Here is a 19,894-nt window from a genome sequence, read left to right on the forward strand (position 1 = left end):
TGGCACGCGGCAGGCTCGCCGCTATGAGGGAAGCGGCGGACATGCAGCACGGCCTAGCCAAGGGAAGGGGAAACACTGGGGTGCTGGATCTCCTGGGATGTTCCTGCCGGCGAGTGGGCGAAGGGCAGCGCAGCCAAGAGCGCCTGACGCTCACCCTCCCCGTGGCCCGCAACCCCCAACATGGCGGCCCGGCTGTGCCGCTTCCCCACCTCGGCCAATCAGCGCCGGAGAGCGGGCGAGGCGCGGCGGAAGGCGACGGCAGAGAGAGCCAATAGGAAGGCGGCGGAGGCGGGGCCGCAGCGACAGCGGCGGCAAGGGGGGGTGAAATTTCTCGAAGGTGCGGCCAGGCCGGGGCCGGGCGCGGAGCGGGGCCTGGGGCAGCGGTGAACAGTGACGGCCCCCGGCGCTGCCGCTAACGCTGCTGCCATGAATCACAAGAGTAAGAAACGGATCCGTGAGGCGAAGCGCAGCGCCCGACCCGAGCTGAAGGACTCGTTGGACTGGACCCGCCACAACTACTGCGAGACCTTTCCCCTGAGCCCCACCGCCTGCAAGGTGCGCCCCGGCCCCGCCTCGCCCGAGGGTTATGGCGGAGGCTGAGGGGAACGAGGGGAGCTTAGGGGACCGTGAGGGGGTGGGGAATGTGGGCCTGAAGGGGATGAAGGGGCCACTGTGTGGGGCCTGAGGGGGATGGAGGGGCCACTGGGGGGGGCTCTGTTGGGGGCCTCAGGGGAAGGGGAGAGGCAGAGGGGAATGGGGCATGACGACGACTCCAACTGAAGGGTTACAGAGAGGAACGGGGCGAGTGGTGGGGAATGGGGGGCTTGAAGGGAATAGGGAAGCTCTGAGTTGAATGGTGCAGGGAAGTCGGATTGGGGGGGTGGTGTGGAAAGAGCTATTTACCAAAGGGGAAGCCGCTTCAAAACTGTGCTACCTCAAAGGTGCCGAGGTCAGGTCTGAGAGGAGGAGGTCAAACAGCATCCGCGGCTTTTTCTTCTCCACGTGGCGAGTTGTGCTGGGAGGTCAGGGCGCCGCTGGGGTGGGCGGGCACCCTCAAGGCAGGAGCGCCCACATAGTTCCCAGGTGTTTTCCCCGGGGTCCTGGAGGCTGCGAGGGGGAGGAAATGCAGCAGGGGGTTGGCAGGCAAAAGGGCAGGGATGGCCTCCTTGCCTGGGGAGTTTTCTCTGTGGGGATCAGTGCCAAACGGCTTCAGCCTGCTGGTGTTGCTGATGGGTGCAAGAAGCAGGCACGCAAATTAGGACTGCAGCCTCAGGGAGCTTAAAATAACGTGTAGGCAGTCTGATAGCCTCGTGGTGTGTGGAGTAAAGGATGAGTGTGAGGCTCCTCCACGCTTAGAAAGTGTGGTTCTAGGGTGTTAGCCTGTCCTAGTATCTGTTCTGTATTCTTGCTTCCCCAGGATAACGTGGAGAGGGCAGATGCACTCCAGTTAACGGTAGAGGAATTTGTTGAGCGTTATGAGAAGCCTTACAAGCCTGTAGTGTTGCTGAATGCCCAGGTGGGCTGGTCTGCCCAAGAGAAGTGGACTCTGGAAAGGCTGAAACGCAAGTACAGGAACCAGAAGTTCAAATGTGGGGAGGACAATGATGGTTATTCTGTCAAGATGAAGATGAAGTACTACATAGAGTACATGGAAACCACACGTGATGACAGCCCCCTCTACATCTTTGACAGCAGTTATGGAGAGCATCCCAAGCGCAGGAAACTCCTGGAGGACTACAAAGTACCCAAGTTCTTCACTGATGACCTCTTCCAGTATGCAGGGGAGAAACGAAGGCCACCTTACAGGTATAGTACAGTGGCAGTAAGACCCAAGTAGGTGTTTTACATCTCATAAGCTATTCCCAAGCAGCTGTGATTGTCCTGTATAAAACAAAGAGATGGCTTTATGTCTGGGGCCATGGTTTAGTGGTTATGGAGGTGATGGGTAGAAGGTTGGGCTTGATCTCTGAGGTCTTTTCCAACCGTGGTGATTTTTATGAGCTGCTCTTTCAAAATGAGCATCTGTAAAGCAGAGGGAGGCAAGGGCAGATTGTCTAATTGTCTGTCACAATTTCTCTTCCTGCCAGCAGTGTTGTGACAGCTTGTGGTGGTGGTTATCCTTGTTATTGTTTTCATTTACCTCACTTTTTTAGATTAAAAGAAAAAAAGCAGAGTTGCTGAAAGTCAGGAAGATTAATTTCTTGCCATCTGCATCTTCTGACTTCCAAATGTTAAGTGCCTCAGAGCTAGCTCCTGGGTTTTGCCCTAGTGCCTTATGTACAGTGTGGAATTTAGTTTAATTATGAGTCAGTCCTTTTAAGGTAAAGATCTTAATCTAGATTACTGTGAAGTGTGGAGGCTAGGCAGCTCCCCTTCAGATGAGTTTGAGAGAGAACAATATTTCACTTCTAAATATCCAACTGGTTTTTGTTTGCATCTGGTTGGAAAAGGGTTGAAATGACACTTCCTGAAAGGTGTTTGGGCTGTTAGATACACAAGTGATGTCTCTCTGTGTTAGTGTAGTGCTTCATAGCAGTATGAGCTTAAGATGAACCCTGCCAAGTAATTACAGGCTTGACAGCAGCATTATAATTGTGGGAGAAGGCTTTGCCCTTGGAGTGATGTGAGGCTGTGGTGTGGGATTTTTAATCACTTGGTGTTTTTTAACTAGAGTAGGACAAGTAATGAATAATGGTACTCTGCAGCCTCTCTGTAGTCCAGTTGTACTTTTGCAGGAGTGAAACATGAAACTAATTCTGGTTGAGACCCTTGAAGTAAGTGTTTTTTACAGTAACAGACCGTGTCTGTACCTCGCTTTGAAGAGGAACACACAGCTGTGTGGCCAAACACAAAAGCACACCAGGTGTTGCCTCTAGTAGAAATGGAAAGCACCTAAAGAACTGGGAATCATTTAGCCCTTTTGTGGGTAAAGCAGAGTGGTCATGAGTCACCGTGCCTGGAGGTGTTCAAGAGGGGATTGGACGTGGCACTTGGTGCCATGGTCTAGTCATGAGGTCTGTGGTGATAGGTTGGACTCGATGATCTTTGAGGTCTCTTCCAACCTTAGTGATACCGTGACTCACATGGCTGTCTCTTTGCCCCACACCCTCTCCTACAGGCACTACACTGGACTCTGTGCTTGTGATCTTGATAGTCACAATTCTTGTCCTTTGTTGTGGAAAACGTGAGCTTTGTTTGAGGCTGTTAACATTGTTGAGGGATGAGTGATGCAAGGGGGCACATCCATGCCGCCTGCGGTTAGGGCTTCCTTCCATCTAGTTACAGGAGCAGATGAAGAGTATCCAGCAGTCTGAGAGCATAATTAAAAATCCACCAGGAAATGAATTTTCCAGTGCTGTAATGAGGATATGAACTGTACAGCTTGACCTCAGGATTCAGCAGTGTGCTGAAGTACGGAGATCCAGAGCATCTCCATTGGAGTTGTTCCTCTTTGAGATAAAGGCAGGAATTTTTGGAAGCTATTTTAATTGGAGGGGAAGGTGGAAGGCAGGATGTTTGTGTTTGGTTGTGGGGTTGGTTTTGGTGCTTTTAAATGCAAGTTCCTGGTTGTGAAGCTTTTGGCTACTGTCTTGTGGCAAACTGGGTTATGCTCACTGTAAATGAAACACCTGGAGGAAGATGCTGGTGAATGAGAGTGTCCCTAACTAAAGGGTTTCAAACCTGCCAGGGTAGATTGAGGTTGCAGTCAGGAAAATGGCATTGAGCAGTGTGTCTGTCTGTGTACCAGATGGACCTTTTCTGTGTTTAAATTCCTTTTGATTTCCTTGTGGAAGCTTTGACTGCTCTGTTTGTAGTTTAATTAGCTCTCCAAGGCTAATGTGAATCTAAAGAGTGAACTGACAATAGAAGTGACAAGCAGCTGCTAATTCACATTTTTATGGCTGCTTTGTGAGGCAGGAATCGCTCAGCTTGATAAACTCACACTCCTGCAATTTGTGTTAGCAAAGGATACTTCAAAACCAGTTTAATTTACACCTGTGCTGGAAAGGGGAGCTGGAGAGCTTGCTGACTTGTGGTATTTTCTGAGCCTCTTGCTGGGTATCACCTGCCTGTCAGCACAGGATGGAAGGTGTTTGTACCCTCCCTGTGCTCATTAAACAGTTATTGCCACGTTGCTGACTTGTGGTATTTTCTGAGCCTCTTGCTGGGCATCACCTGCCTGTCAGCACACGATGGGGGGTGTTTGTACCCTCTCTGTGCCCATTAAACAGTCATTGCCACATTAGTCCTCTTGATACTAAGTCACCTCACTCATGCTGCTGAGTCTGGTAGGGCAGAGCTCACCCTTCCTTTAGAGGGGAATTGAGCAATTGAAGGTGCTGCTGCTGCTGTTAAATGTGTATAGTTGGCAAAGCTCTCCCTGGGGAGAAATAAACCATGTAAATGGGGAATGAGAACATGCACACCAAATCCTGAATGGCCACTGGAGAAAAAGCTCCATCTAGTTAAATGCTGTCAGTGAACAGAAGGCATAAAGGGAGGCTAGGGTTGCATCACTTTCTTCCGTACTTGTGTTGCCTTTTGTTTCTTCCTCGTTTTTCTGCAGTTCTGGATCCCTTTGAGTAGCAAAGTAGGGAAGAATGTAGGATGAGAAATCCCCTGCACAGTAGGAACCCTAATGCAGGCTGCTGGGACTTAACCCATTCATCAGCCTTGAGCTCATTAGATATTTTACTGGGCAACTGCAACAATGCAGCTATGAAATACAAACAGCCATTTTCCCTTTTGGAACAGAATAGAATTAACCAGGTCAGAAGGGACCTTTGAGATCGAGTCCAACCTATCGCCCAACACCATCTAATCAATGAAACCATGGCACCAAGCACCCCATCCAGTCTCCTCCTAAACACCTCCAGTGATGGTGACTCCACCACCTCCCTGGGCAGCACATTCCAATGGCCAATCTCTCTTTCTATGAAGAATTTCTTCCTAGCATCCAGCCTCAATTTCCCCTGGCACAGCTTGAGACTGTGTCCTCTTGTTCTGGTGGTGGTTGCCTGGGAGAAGAGACCAACCCCCACCTGGCTACCCAGAGTCATTCCTGTCCCAATTCACCTGGATTTGTAGGTTAAACCCATGCTGTGCTTTCCCTGTAGTGTGAGCCTGATGCTCTCGAGAAGGTAAAGGAGGGAACTGTAACTACCTTGATTTCTGACTGTATGTGCAATTAACAGCTGTAATTTTCTGTCTAACAGGAAGAAAAGAGAAGGCAGGTGTGTGCTTGCTCTCAGACTAAAGGATTTTCCCTCTCCCCCCACCCTTGCAGATGGTTTGTGATGGGCCCACCTCGCTCTGGAACAGGAATTCACATTGATCCCCTGGGAACCAGTGCATGGAATGCCTTAGTCCAAGGACATAAGCGATGGTGCCTGTTCCCTACCAGCACTCCCAGAGAGCTGATCAAAGTGACACGAGAGGAGGGAGGGAACCAGCAGGATGAGGCCATCACCTGGTTCAGTGTCATCTACCCCAGGACACAGCTCCCCACTTGGCCCCCAGAATTCAAACCGCTGGAAATCCTGCAGAAACCAGGAGAGACAGTCTTTGTGCCAGGTATGTGCCCATCTGTCCAGCCAGGAACTCTGAGGGACAATAGAATAGAATTAACCAGGTTGGAAGGGACCTTTGAGATAAGAGTCCAACCTATCACCCAGCACCATCTAATCAACTAAACCATGGCACCAAGCACCCCATCCAGTCTCTTCCTAAACACCTCCAGTGTTGGTGACTCCACCTCCTCCCTGGGCAGCACATTCCAATGGCCAGTAACTCTTTCCATGAAGAACTTCTTCCTAACTTCCAGCCTAAACTTCCCCTGGCATAGCTTCAGACTAGAGGACTTCAGTCCTCTTGTTCTGATGCTGGATGCCTGGGAGAAGAGACCAACTCTCACCTGGCTACAACCTCCCTTCAGGTAGTTGTAGAGAGCAAGAAGGTCTCCCCTGAGCCTCCTCTTCTCCAGACTAAGGAACCCCAGCTCCCTCAGCTTCTCCTCACAGGGCTTGTGCTGCAAACCCCTCCCCGCCTTTGTTGCCCTTCTCTGGACACCTTCCAGCAACTCAACATCTTTCCTGAACTGAGGGGCCCAGAACTGGACACTGTGGCCTAACCAGTGCAGTGTACAGGGGCAGAATGACCTCCCTGCTCCTGCTGGCCACACTGTTCCTGATGCAGGCCAGGATGCCATTGGCCTTCTTGGCAAAGCAGCTTTTCAACATCTGTGTGCAGTAGAGGTGAATATTCACCTCTCTTATGTGGCCCATCTCTTGGAAACAAAACTGCTCTGAGCTGTTTCAAAAGGGCTATGTAAGGCAAGATGTCTTTTGAGAGCATTCAGTCATTTAGTGAGTGTTCCTGAGGCACACACAGCCTGTAGCACAGGATTGCAGGTGCTATAGATGCAAGACAGATGGGACCCAAGTTGCTGTGTGATCCAGAACTAAGCTGCAGTAAGAGGAAACTGTCAAGACCTAAAATGCTGGAGGTGTTTTGAGTACAGGTAACTCCTAGAGAAAACTGGTTTGAGTTTCTATACACTGTAGCAAACTGATGGCTGAATTGGGTAGTCTGACTGCAGAGGGATTTTTCTTAGCTGTGGGAAAACAGCTGCTTACAGGCACTGACACCTTCCACCCACCTCACTGCTCCATCTTGCATTTGAAATCAGAAGCTACAGAAAGATCTGGTGAAGATGCTGTTCCCTTGGAGTGACTCATACTGTGTCCATTGTAGCTGGGAGGTGGGGTGACTAGAGGGTAAAGCAGGTGAGTTCAGGGTCGAGTTCTAACCCCTAAACCCCTGCATCGGTTTTGTGCAGCCTGGCCCATGTTGCCCTCCTTGCCTTTCTCTGCCGTACAGCCGACTTCATGTTTGAAGAGTGCCTTGTGATTGCCTTGGCACTTACTGGTGGCTCCTCAGTGTACCTTCTGTTAAGATTTTTGTAGCTGTCAAGTTTCCATTAAACTGTTTCCTTAGTCTTTTTAGGAGGTTCTAAGTGGGTTGCGAGAACAGCGCTGTCTATTTTTATCCTGTGTGGGGAAACAGTTTTGTGTCTATTTTTAAATGAAAGGTTAGTCTGTAGTCATAAGAACCTTGCAAAAATCAGCATGGAGAGTGCTCTCCAGCTTAACAGAGAAGGTCTCTCTGCTGTCTGGGCTACAGTGGCTCCTGCTGTTAAATAAGCTGTCAGCAACCGGCGCTGTGCTGTCAGGTCAGATCTTCAGCTCTGTTTGTGAGCTGAGGAATATGGACAGAGCATTGAGAAGCTGTAAAGAATGCAGAGATAAGGCTGAGGGAAGATGGCACAGTGGCAAACTCAGCTGGGTTTGGGGGCTAAGCTGAGATTTCCATCTCTGATAAAGGAAGAGTGTTCATGGCTGTTCTTGGCTGTGCTGCCTGCCACGCAGCCAGCAGTGGTCACTGGTGTTGTATTTGTAGGTGGCTGGTGGCACGTAGTTCTCAATCTTGACACAACCATTGCCATCACACAAAACTTTGCCAGCTGTACCAACTTCCCTGTGGTGTGGCACAAGACAGTAAGAGGGAGACCCAAACTGTCAAGGAAATGGTACAGGTAAGAGGCTTAGTAGCTTTCTTTCCATCTTCTGTGTTTAAACCCCCTAAATACCCTGTCTGGTTTAGGTGCAGTGTTCAAAGGCTAACTCTTGACGTTTCTACTCTTCAGGATCCTAAAACAGGAACACCCTGACCTGGCAGCCTTGGCTGATTCAGTTGACCTGCAGGAATCCACTGGTATTGCTTCTGATAGTTCCAGTGACTCCTCCAGCTCCTCAAGTTCCAGCTCCTCAGACTCTGATTCAGAGGTAATGCCTTTTGCTCCAGGAGATGATCCATGTCCTGCAGTCAGATGGGTTTCTCCATCACGGGGGCTTGGCGGTGCTGGGTCAACAGCTGAACCTAAACTATTCTGTGCAATTAGTAGACAGAACTAAACCAGATCTCAGTGGTGGAGGAGCCTGTGGTCTCAGGTTCTGTTTGCTGCAGGCTCCTTGTGTTACTAAATGGGTTTGGTTGGTTTGACCTGTGTTTATTTTGTATAGAAATGTGTCGCTCCTTTAGCTAGACCCTGCCTGTGGAAGGAGCTGCAAAACGAATGCTTGAAAAATGGGGAGGGGGGGGAGGAGGTCCAAACCAGAGACTGCCAGTTACAATAAGGGATTTTCTAGGCACCTAACTCTGCTCTTGGAAAACTGGGTCCTTCTAGGAACCAAAAGGATCTCTGTTGTCTTGCCCCAAGCCAGCTTAGTCATTGATGATATCCAAGAACCTAACCATTCTGGTTTTGAGGTTCCTTTCATGTGTCTGATCTACAATGGCACCTTCCTTGATTGCTGATTGTTCAGAGTTGCTGAGGCAGCTCTTGTGGTGACAGGATTGTTTGCTCAGCTCCTCTGAATTGTGATTCCACCTCTTCACGCTTCAGTGTGACTCTGGCTCGGAGACAGAGGGGATGATGCACCGCAGGAAGAAGCGGAGGACGTGCAGCATGATGGGCAATGGAGACACGACTTCCCAGGACGACTGCGTCAGCAAAGAGCGCAGCTCCTCCAGGTGACCTCATGGCAGCTCTTGTTTTGACACATGCAGTGTGCCCAGGCAGCTAAGAGGGCCAATGGCATCCTGGCCTGCATCAGGAACAGTGTGGCCAGCAGGAGCAGGGAGGTCATTCTGCCCCTGTACACTGCACTGGTTAGGCCGCACCTCGAGTACTGTGTCCAGTTCTGGGCCCCTCAGTTTAGGAAGGAGGTTGACTTGCTGGAAGGTGTCCAGAGAAGAGCAACAAAGTTGGTGAGGGGTTTGGAACATAAGCCCTACGAGGAGAGGCTGAGGGAGCTGGGGTTGCTTAGCCTGGAGAAGAGGAGACTCAGGGGTGACCTTATTACTCTCTACAACTACCTGAAGGGAGGTTGTAGACAGGCGGATGTTGGTCTCTTCTCCCAGGCAGCCAGTACCAGAACAAGAGGACACAGTCTCAGGCTGCGCCAGGGGAGGTTCAGGCTAGATGTTAGGAAAAAGTTCTATACAGAGAGAGTGATTGCCCATTGGAATGGGCTGCCTGGGGAGGTGGTGGAGTCACCATCATTGGAGGTGTTCAGGAGAAGACTTGATGGGGTGCTTGGTGCCGTGGGTTAGTTGTTTAGGTGGTGTTGGATTGGTTGATGGGTTGGATGTGATGATCTTGAAGGTCTCTTCCAACCTGGTTTATTCTATGTATTCTATGAAAAAAAGACAACAGGAGGCAGAGCTGTCAGGCCTCAGACAGGGTGATCCCTCGGGACAGAGGATGGAGAGCGAAGGGTTCCTCACAGAGTGTGAAGCAGTTGGCCAGTGCCTCCCCTCCATGTCTAGCGCAGAGCCACGAGGATGGTTAAGGGAATGGAACATCTTCCATATGAGGAGAGACTGAAGGAGCTGAGGGCTCTTTAGCTTAGAGGAGACTGAGTGGTAACCTCATCCATGTTTATCAATGTGTAAAGGGGTGAGTCCCAAGAGGTTCTGCTTGGTGATGCCCAATGACAGCACAAGAGGCAGTGGTGGAAGCTGAGGCATAGGAAGATCCGTGGAAACAGGAGGAAAAAGTTTTTCACTGTGAGGGTGACAGAGCACTGAAACAGGCTGCCCAGGGTGGGTGTGGAGTCTCCCTCTCTGGAGATATTCAACACTTGCCTGGATGAGTTCCTGTGTGATCTGGTGTAGGTGACCCTGCTCTGGGCAGGGGGGTTGGACTGGATGAGCTTTTGAGGTCCCTTCCAGCCCCTGAAATTCTGTGATTCTCCAATTATTTTAATTGCTTCAAATTGAAAACTGAGATTCTTGAGAGGGGATATAGATTTTAATGATTTTTTTTTTTTTAAAGTAATGAAATTGTTTATTAAGTAATCATTTTCCTAGTTGTCTCTTTTGATAGAGAAAATCTTTGTCTTACTTGGGAGAGAGGGGATGTTCTAATTGTGCTCTTCAGTGAGCACAAATGAACAGTAAATACTTAAAGGTGAGGAATGGTCAGCAAGACTCAAGTTTCAGTGACTTGTCCAAACAGAAAACCTTCAAGTAGTTACACAGTTTCTCTTACTGTTGCCTGAATTACTTCAGTTTGGCCCACTGTTTTAACTATTCCAGGCCAAATTCATCCCAAATGTATGTATGTAGCTATTAGGGAGCAAGTTTGTGCTCAGTCTGGAGGGAGGGAACATTAATATTGCAGAACCAAGAATAATGTGGCTTAGGGAAGGGAGTTCTCTGGATTTGCCAGGTTTAAAAACAATGAAACGCTGAGAATCTGAGAGGATGCTGCAGGGAGGCACTTGAATTCTTGGTTGAAATGAAGCATTGTTCTCATAGAGGCTTGCCAAAATTCTTAAGCCAGCTCCATGCAGTTTGGTTTGAGATGCTTCTGTTTCTCTGCCTGCCTGCATTAGGCTGCCGACTGATTAGCAAGCTGTTGGATGCTCCAAGTTTGGCATCCTGTGGTGACCTACTGTGTGCCCTGCTAAAGAGCATGTGCAGTGGTAATTTAGCCAAGAAAGTCCAAATTCTCAGTGTCATACCTGACTTCCCAGTGCATGGATGCCGCCTCTGCTCCTGGACGTGTTGCCATTCTTGTGCTGCGATTTGTTGCTCTCCTGTTTTCCAGAGCTGCTCATAACTGCATGCAGCTGACTTGCAAGTTCAGAGCATCCTTAAACACCTGGAGTGAACTGTGCTGACTGCTCAGTTGGCCCTGGAGGTTTTTAACACTTTGTTATGACAGGGTCCAATCCCATTTCAGCAGGCAGGGAATGAGCAGCAGGAGATAACAAACCTCTTTTCACCCTCCCCCAAAGCTGTAAGAATGCAGAGCATGAGAGCAGATCTGTTGTCTTGAGACTCCTCTGCAGTTTTAAGTTTGCACTTCCACATCTCAAATAAATACCTTAAATACTAAACATGAGCACACTACCTAGTTCTTGCTCTCCCTCCTGTGTGTGGATTAGAACAGGTCTTAGGAAGAGTAGCTGAGGGAACTGGGTTTGTCTAGTCTGGAGGGGAGAGGAGGCTGAGGGGTGACCTCATCGCTCTCTGCAGCTCCCTGCAAGGTGGTTTGAGTGAGGTGGGGGTTGGTGTCTTCTTTCTTTCAGGTGACAGGACCTGAAGTTGCACCAAGAGAGGCTTGGGATGGATATTAAGAACAATTTCATTACTGAAAGAGGGTTCAGGCATTGGAACAGGCTGCCCAGGGAGGTGGTGGAGTCACTGCCTGGAGCTGTTCAAGAAATGTGTAGACATGACACTTTGGGCCATGGTTTAATGGCCATGGTGGACTTCTGTTGACAGTTGGACTTGATGATCTTGGAGGTCTTGTCTAACCAAAACCATTCTGTGCTGGAGCCTGGGTGGGCTTTTTGCTCCAGAGGTGTGATGGGTTAGGTGATAGAAACAGCTCCAAACACAGAACCTAACCTAGCCTGTCCAGTTCTGTAGGAAGGATATGCATGCCATTAACCTCTGTGCTGTGGTCTTTTGTCCTGGTAGGAGGGGAAGTGCTGTGGTTGTTGACAGGCAGTTGTACTTTTGTTTTGTGTTTCCTTTGGCAGGATTAGGGAATCTTGTGGAAGCCGCAGCTACCCCTGAGCGATACCAACACCCACCTAGAGGCAGCTGCCAATCCAAGCTCCGTTAGCAGCCAGCCAGCTCTGTTCTACCCCCTTCTGCTTCTATTTCTCACAGTCTTTAAAGCTTCTGTCACTCTTCCTCAACCCAGACCATCTCCATTTTGTGCTGTCAAAGGCTGGCTCCTGGATGACCTCTAGGAGAAGGCCCCAACTCTCCGTTCTCGTGCAATGCTTTGTCCCCTCCGTGCCCCCAGTGAGTGCACTAACGACCCAGCCAGGTATGGAACGGTTCACCTCGCTGGCAAGGAAGGTGATGGTCAGTTTTTAAAGAACTCTTTTTAAAACCAGCAGGTCAATGTCCAAACCTGCCTTGCTTTGACACTGTCATATGTTTACATGTTGTCCTGTACACTTGAGGAGAGGAACACCAGCCCCTTTGGCCTGTCCGAACATCCGGCGGATCTCCCACCACGCTTTCGGGAAAGGAAGGCGCTACAAATGCCCCAGACACTGAAGCAGCTTTCACCAGAGGTGGCCACCAACCTGAAGCATCTTTTGTGGTCTTGATCTACAAGCATGCAGGTGCAGCACCTCAACCAGCAACGGTCCATTTGTTGTGCTCTGCCTGTCGCGACGCCTGGTGGCATCGAGGATGCGCTCGCACCTTGCCGGCAGCAGCTCGATGCAGCGGGAGAATGCTGGGAGTTTCTTGCACAGCAGAGAAAAACCCTCTGGGGAACAAGTCAGCATTTAGCAGTAGTTCCAAGCCTTTGGGTGCAGTTGTGCTGCTCAGCATTAAGCAACACCTGAGGAGGTCTGACTCTTCTAGGATCGCAACGGTTGCTGGGTTTTAAACGGCAAGCAGTGACAGGGCCAGGGGCTGGTGCAGGCCAGTGCAGTTCACGTACCCTAGATAGCTTTCCTTTGAGGTTTCTTGTTCAGATGTGTCCCTAGAACTTGCAGTGCCAATTTTAAAGGATGGGGAGGTGGACATGTTTTTGTTTCCTGCTGTTCAAAAATGCAGTGTGTTGCTTAAGTCTCTGTAGGTGCTGTTTGTGTTATGCCAGCTGAAGCTCTCATCCCCAAGGGATCTGGTGGAGCTGTTGGGGGTTTTAGCAGGGGCTTGTGCTGGTAGTGTGAGAGAAGAGGTGTGCCTGTGCTGCAAGGAAATGACCTTCCTTTTCCATCTGAACAGCACAGCTGGACTGGGGTGCTTCCTTGGGTGCTCTCCTGAGACCTAGGAGTGGGTATTTGATCTCACTTCAGCTGTTCTCCTGTGGGAGAGGAAATTGGAAAGCAGAAGTGGTGAGTGTGCAGTAAACATGCAGTAATGCCCAGGCACTAAGAGCAAGGTTCAAAAGCAGATTGGCAGCCTTAACTGTGACTTCCTTGTGCATGTTGGGTTTGGTGGAAGCCAGAACATTGCTCGCCTGGGTTTTTGATCTGTTTTCAACCTGATCTCTTCCTATTTCAACACTTTTCCTTCTTGGAGACCAGACAACATCCTCTTGTAGAAGGGAGTCCTAAATATGTCTGAAACCACAGTTTCTGAATCTTCTGTGCCAGCAGGAGCAGTAAAGTGGTGGGGAAATGGAGAGAGGGAAGGATTTTGGTACAGTGGAGGCTCTGAGCTCCCTGTGATGGGCAGCCATAAGTGAGCACAGTTGCCCTGTAGACTGCTGCCGATTCTTCCACAGGATTACTGCATTTTAAAACAACTTCTTGGACTCCTGGCATTCCTGGCCAAGGCTTGCCTTTTTCCTGGACAGCCTGGGAGCCAGCACAAGCTGTGCATCCCTTCAGAGCAGGCTGCAGCTGCTGCCTCGTGAAGGAATGTGAGGGCCCGAAGAGGTGAAGACTCAGATGTCTCAGCTCTGTTCTGGTGAGGGGAGCCTTTGGAGAGCTGTCCTCTGCCCCCTTTGGTGGCCTGACAGTGTGTCAGTGAGGTGGCTTGTGCTGGCACTTGCAGTTGGTGTGCAGAGCTCAGTTTTGCACCCTTAAAATCTGCTTAAACTGTTGGTGCAAGCCTGATGGCTGTGCTGGGAGACCACACCTCTGTCACCAGCAGCACAGCAGGAGATGCAGAGTGCAGAGGATTCTTCTGTGCCTATGAACTCTCCCACGGGGTGAAGTAAAACTGCTCCAGATGAAGCCTGTGGCTGTTTGACATCCCTCACGGGAAAGCAGTGTGTGGGGAAGGGACTGCAGGCCTCTGTGGTACCAGCAGCACTGCACTGACTTCTCCACAAGGCACTTTGAGACAGGAGACAAAGGTCTGTCTGTTCAGACTACCTGGGAATCAGAACTCCTGGGCTCTCTGGTTCTTCCACCGGCAGGCTCCAGCCTCAGCCAATCGGTGAGCTTCTGGCTTTGTGTTAGGAGGAAAATACCTACCTCACAGGGGTGTTGTGAGGCTGAGATGTAATTAACTGTGTAAGATGCTTTGAAGTCATCCTCCCACAAAAGGTGTTCCAGGCATCCTGAGCAACCTGAGGCTTCCTGAGCTGCTGTTGACTTTCCGTAGCAGAAACCGTCGCGGATGTGGTTCGAGCGCTCCTGGCCACGTGGTGTTCCGTGGTGGCCCTTCCTTCCAGAACTGCTGTGTGGTACATACATGTAGCAAAACAAGGCTTTTTGTTTGCACCAGAGTTCATCTCTTGGCATCTCATGCCCTGCTCTGAACAGGAGGTCCTGCTAGATCAGGGCTTTTTAAAAACAGGACTAGATTACATCCTCTCTCATCGGGGAGTCAGCTCCACTGGCCTTACGGGAAGGGGGGGAGCTGGTGATTCCCAGGCCCTCCTTCCAGGCTGGGTGAATGAGGAATGAAGTTAAAAGCTGTTCTCCCTTTGTGCCTAGCTCCATGCTTGTGGCAGGCTGGCTGGGGAGCGTGGGTTTTGTGCTCTCACTTCTCCAAGCTTGTGCTCCTTGGGGCATCCATGTCTCTCTTGTTCCAACCCCCACTGCTTCTGTGCAGCCTAGAGCCCTGGATGTAGCAGGCTGTGCTCCAGCATCCAGACCCAGTGGCCCCTTGTTTCCCTGAGTCCCAAAGCAGCAGCACTGCTGCACCTCAGCCCTGCCACGGTGCTTCCTGGGCTGCCCCATTCCCTGGGGACAGGCTGAGAGCTGCGTGCTGCCTTTGGGCTCTGCAAAGCAGCGTCGAGTGTCCTGCCTGCTCTGGAGAAGGGTGGAAGGATTTGTGAGCTCTGGCCATGGCTTGGAGTCTGGTAACCAATGCAGGCTTGTCTGCTGTGCCAGTTCAGGAGTAAACAAACACCCACCAGAGCTGTGGCTGTGGGCAGCAGGGGCTGATCTCAGCACCTGTTCTCTGCACAAGTGCTGTGGGAGCAGGTGACGCTGTGGCAGCCCTGACAGACCTTCCTCCCTTCTCCAGCTTGGCTGTGCTGGCTCCAGTTTGTCTTCTCAGTTACATGAAGCCTCTCCAAGTGCTTAGAAGAAGGACAGCAACCTCTTTCATAACTAACCAAGCCCCTTCTCCCCGAGTCCCCAGCCACGGCAGGGCAGGAAGCAAGGCTGTTGGCTGAGTCCAAGCTGAAATGCCTGTGGGCTCCTTGTCACAGGGAGGGTTTTGGCATCCCCCTTGCACGGGGGGGAAGGAAGGAGCTTACTGCTCCGTTTGACGGTCGCGCTGTCAGCTCCGGCCCTGCCACTGCCCTTAGCTGCTTTTGTCACCCCATCCAGCAGAGCTGGGATACTCTTTGTCTTGTTTGGATGATTGTGTTTTTGCCTTTTATTTTAAATAAAATCGATTATTTTGCATTCTTCTCTCAGCTGGTTACTTTGTTTTATCGTGGCCTGGGGCCCTGCGGGTGTAGACCTGCTTGCCAGAGCACTGCAGGAGGCAAAATGCCGTTCAGGTGGTAGCTGGGGGAGGGCTTGGGGGGGGCTTTCTGAAGGTCTGTCTCATGTGTGATGTGCTCTGGTGGGGTGTGTTTTGGAAGCTGCTCTGCTGTGGTGGCTTTGAGAGAAGGTTTGTGTCTGTGGCTTTGATACCAGGCTGCAGTGTGTGCTTTGTGCCCTGTCCTCCATGGGCTGTCACTAGAAGCCGCCTGTTGTGTTTCCTTTGCCACCTCACACTGGTGGGAGTGTAGAGGCAGGGAGAGGCATTTGTAAATGTGTGCAAAAGGAAAGAATTATTCCATGACCCTTCTGGTTTGAGAGCTGGTGGCTCCCTGTCTGTATGTGATGCCTGTAACCCTTGTGTGCCTTCTCCTTCAACAGAAGGACCTGGAGCTGGGGAGCTGCCACCGCAGCAAGCATCTGTGCAGCCTGTTGGGAGGAGGAGCAGGAACAGGGCAGTGCAGGAGCAGCAGCTGGTCCAGCTGTGTCCCAGCTGTGCTAGCAGGGCTGGAGGAGGATTTCAGAATTGCTTTCCTGATGCAGCACTGACTTGTTCAGACCCAAAGATGGAGCTGGAATGGCTGCTGCTCTCTGGGAGCTTCTGGTTCACCATCAGCTTGCCCTTGAGGGTAAAGTCAGTGGTACAGCTGGCTCAAAACTTTGAAGACTATGAGCAACTGGGAGCCTGCCTTAGATGAGGGATTAGACTGGGAAATGAGTTTGAATGTGATGGAAGAGGAGCTGTGCTGGCTGAGACCAGAGGCCTAGCTAGCAGGGGGTTAGTAATGGGAGCTCAGGGAGAAGGTAGAGAAAGATGTGTTCCCATGAGAGCTTTTTGGTAGGATCATCCTTTCAGTAGCAGCAAAGTGAGGCCAGCCTCACCCTCATGCTGCCTCTGACCTCTTGGTGGGCTGAACTCTGCCTGTGGTGTTGAGTTTCCTGTGAATGGAAGCAGCTCTCTGAGCTGGGTCAGCTGGAGAACAGGGCAAGGATGGTGACATTTCCTGGGATACCTCCTGCTTTCTGGCATTAAGGCAGAGAGGATGTTGCTGTTCTTGGCAAGGGTAAGTGGTGTTGGCGACTGGGGGCATGACTGGTCTCTTAACTGGGGGTGGAAAATGGGTTCTTGGAGGAGCTGGGAACGCAGAACCATCTGAGACGAGCTGCTGTGTGCATTGCTGAGCTCTGTAAACCAGCAGCTGTCACTTTCCCCATCAGAAACCAGCATGGAGCTGCTCACCTGCCCTCGCAGGAGGCTGCACACCCATCCTTGGTTACAGTTGTGGGGGAGAGAGGAGCCCTGAGCCCCAGCTTGCTGTGGCTGGGAGAGCTGCAATGTATGAGCAGAGCAGCTCAGAGCAGCCACTGCCCAAGCAGCTGATGTGCTGTAGGAGAGGGAGGACGTGGAGTGGTGAATCGGGTCTTTTCTGTGCCTTCAGAAGGCCCTCCCAGCTGCTCAGCATGTTGTCCTGGGGAGTCTGGGCACAGTGCCGGCTCCAGCGGCCTGGGCTGCAGGGAGCCAGCCGAGCCCAGCCCCTCTTGCCACCCAGCGTGTTTATGGCATGGGATGCTTCCCGCAGCAGTTGTCACCGCAGCTCTCCTGAATCCCCCTTTGTCGCTGAAGCTCCTCAGCTGTCACCCAGCGCTCCGCTCCCCCGTCGTGGTTGTGGAGCCGGTCAAAGCCGCTTTTGTGCGGGGCCGGGGCTGTGCCCCAGCGCGCCGCCCGCTGCCGCAGCCCTGCAGAGCGCCGCTCCTGCCGCCAGAGGGCAGCGTGCTCATGCGGCTGCCCCACCGCAAGGCTGGCACCGCCCGGCCGCGCTGGGGCACCGGGTTGCGGGACCCCGGCAGGATTGTCCTCCCCAGCCCCTCCACAGCTCTCCTCTCCCGGAGCTGGCGGGCAGGAGCTGGGCGCAGAGCGCTGGCTGGCAGCCGGCCTGGCTGGCCCATGGTGTGAATCCATCACCTTCTGTCCCAGGGCGTGTGGCAATGCAGCTGGAGCTGGAGACATTGGTTTGGCTGCTGGGTTGCAGTCCCTTCTCCATAGTTTTGGAGAGACTCCATGACAACTGTCCCTTGGGACTCTAGTCCGGGAGGCTGTGACAGCAGTTTCCTTGGGACACCTGCTCTGCTGGACATCAGGTTCTCCCATCCACACTGGCAGTTCTGAGAGACAGCAGCATCTGGCCCTGTATCAGCACAGGCTGGGGGAGGAGTAGATGGAGAGCAGCCCTGTGGAGAAGCACTTGGGGATGCTGGTGAGTGAAAAGCTGGATAGGAGCCCGCACTGTGCACTCCCATCCTACATCCCGCTGTGTCCTGGGCTGATCCCCAGCAGTGTGGGCAGCAGGTGGAGGGAGGGGATTCTGCCCCTCTACTATGCTGTGCTGAGATCCCACCTGCAGTGCAGTGCTGGGGCTGTTCTGGAGTCCTCAGCACAAGAGAGACATGGACCTGTTGGAGTGGGGGCAGAGGAGGCCACAACCATGATGTGAGGGCTGGAAGCCTTCTGCTGTGGGGACAGGCTTGAGAGAGTTGGGGTGGTTCAGCCTGGAAAAGAGAAAGCTACAGGGCAACCTTCTGGTGGCCTTTCAGTACTTAAAAGGACTGATCAGAAAGATGGGGACAGGCTTTTAGCTGGGGCTGTTGTGGCAGGAGAAAGGGTGATTAAATTAAAAGAGGGAAATTCAGACAAGATACTAGGAAGACATCTTTTATAGTGAGGTTGGAGGAACACTGTCCTAGGTTGCCCAGAGGAGGTAGTTGCCCCATTCCTGGAGCCATTGCAGGTCAGGTCATGTGGGGATCTGAGCAGGCTGCTATAGTTGCAGATGTCACTGCTGACTGCAGGGTTGGACTAGATGAGCTTGAAAGGTCCCTCCCAACCCAAACTATTCTATGATTTTTTGTGAACAGGTTGATGGGAAAACCATACAGAGACCTTCTGTCCCTCGCTTGCTTCATCAGGATGAGTTTGCTCCATCCAGTTGCCTCTGGAGAGCCATTGAAGAGACAAGTGGTTATCAGAGGTCTGTACTCCAGACCCATTCCTCCCCCTTTGTGTTCATGTGGTAGAGCAGTCCTGGTTACCACATCCTTCATCCTCCTCCACTGCTTCCATCTAAGGAGTCAAACTTTGGGAAGCTGGTGCTTTCACCCAGCTAAAGAGTGGATTTGGCCAGGAAGGGAGAAGAAGGGACCAAACACACCTCAAAAGCCAATGCTGAACGATAGAGTGCTGTGACACTAGCAGTCTGTTGATGCTCTGGCTGAGCTCCAGAGCAGCTCTGATGGTGGGGGCCCAGGAAATGCAGGAGCAGGGGAGATAAGCAGCGTGGCTGGTGTTACTAAGAATACAGTTTTCCATACGCTAACGATTGCTGCCTGATAGGATTACCCATAAAGACAAACCCCAGTGCGGATCATGGCTTCACTTCCTTCCTCTCACCCTGGGAATTTAATCCTTTCTTTGTTCCTGTTGTTTTTAGCCACTCAATAAAACCCTCTGCTCCCAGAGATGCCTCCAAAGCCTTTTCCCTGGAAGAAACTCCGGGGGCGGATTCCCATGTTCGCTCCTCTCGCGTGCAGCCAGGAGAAGGCTTCGTGCTGGTTTTACCCTGGCAGCAATAGCTTAGGCCTTCTAATTTCAGCCTGCTTTGTAAAAGGTTGGCTAATCCTCCCAGCAGTCTCAAGAGGCAGGAAATCCTTGGTGGCAGAGTCTGGAAGGACCTGACAAGCCCTGGGCCAGTCTCCCAGCTTGTGATGACTTTTGGGCACATCCCTGGTTTTGAGCCTCCCGTTTCTCAGATCCCCTCAGCAGTGAGATGCTCAGGAGAAGGCTCTCGAAGCCCAGCACTTAACCTGGCGGGTGTGACACCAGTCTATGGCATAAATGTGCTACTGTTACTGCCCACAGCTCCCCGGGAAGGCAAAGTGACGGTCTGGAGCCTGGCTTGGGTGTGCTGCCAGATGCTCCTCGCTGAGGAGAGTCAGGACAGCCCTTCTCCGGCCCTGCCAGCTCCTCTGCTGCCCAGCCAAGGGCTAACAAGGTGTTAAATGCTCATTAAACAGGAGGTGGAGGCCGGTGAGAGTCTCTCTGCAGCGCTCACCAGGCTGCAGCTGCCCGCGGGGAGCACCTCAGGAGACAGGAACCTCCCCAAGACACTCAGGAACCGTGCCAGTCCATGTGCTGAGCGGCTTGGGAGCCACTTTCTGGCTGCAGGGCTGTGTTTAATGAGCCCTTCCTGTCCCAGCCGGCCGTGCATCAGGCAGAGCTCCGCTGCTTGCAGGACCTTTTCTCCCAAATCCCACCTGTGGGTGCGGGCAGGGGGGGTGGCTCCGGCTGCGTGCGGGAGGTGGGTGCCGAGGGCTGGGAGCGGGGGGGGGGCCGGGGCTGTGGGCAG

The 19,894-nt window shown here is 51.9% G+C and overlaps 1 protein-coding gene across 2 annotated transcripts; it reads left to right on the plus strand.

Annotated features, from left to right (window-relative positions):
* Positions 1-105: 105 nt before the first annotated feature.
* On the plus strand, positions 106-15,403 carry JMJD6 (jumonji domain containing 6, arginine demethylase and lysine hydroxylase). Of its 2 annotated transcripts, XM_054170567.1 has the most exons (7): positions 108-555; positions 1,418-1,806; positions 5,288-5,574; positions 7,459-7,594; positions 7,706-7,844; positions 8,465-8,592; positions 11,616-15,403. In XM_054170567.1, the coding sequence occupies exons 1-7, from the start codon at positions 427-429 to the stop codon at positions 11,650-11,652; spliced, it is 1,245 nt and encodes a 414-aa protein (XP_054026542.1). In that variant the 5' UTR covers positions 108-426; the 3' UTR covers positions 11,653-15,403. The 2 variants fall into 2 exon arrangements, with proteins under 2 accessions (XP_054026543.1, XP_054026542.1); XM_054170568.1 differs by lacking the exons at positions 8,465-8,592; positions 11,616-15,403 and adding an exon at positions 8,246-8,313 and having other exon boundaries at positions 106-555.
* The last annotated feature ends 4,491 nt before the right edge of the window (positions 15,404-19,894 follow it).

This window comes from Dryobates pubescens, chromosome 20, assembly GCF_014839835.1.
Source record: "Dryobates pubescens isolate bDryPub1 chromosome 20, bDryPub1.pri, whole genome shotgun sequence".
Taxonomy (NCBI): Eukaryota; Metazoa; Chordata; class Aves; order Piciformes; family Picidae; genus Dryobates; species Dryobates pubescens.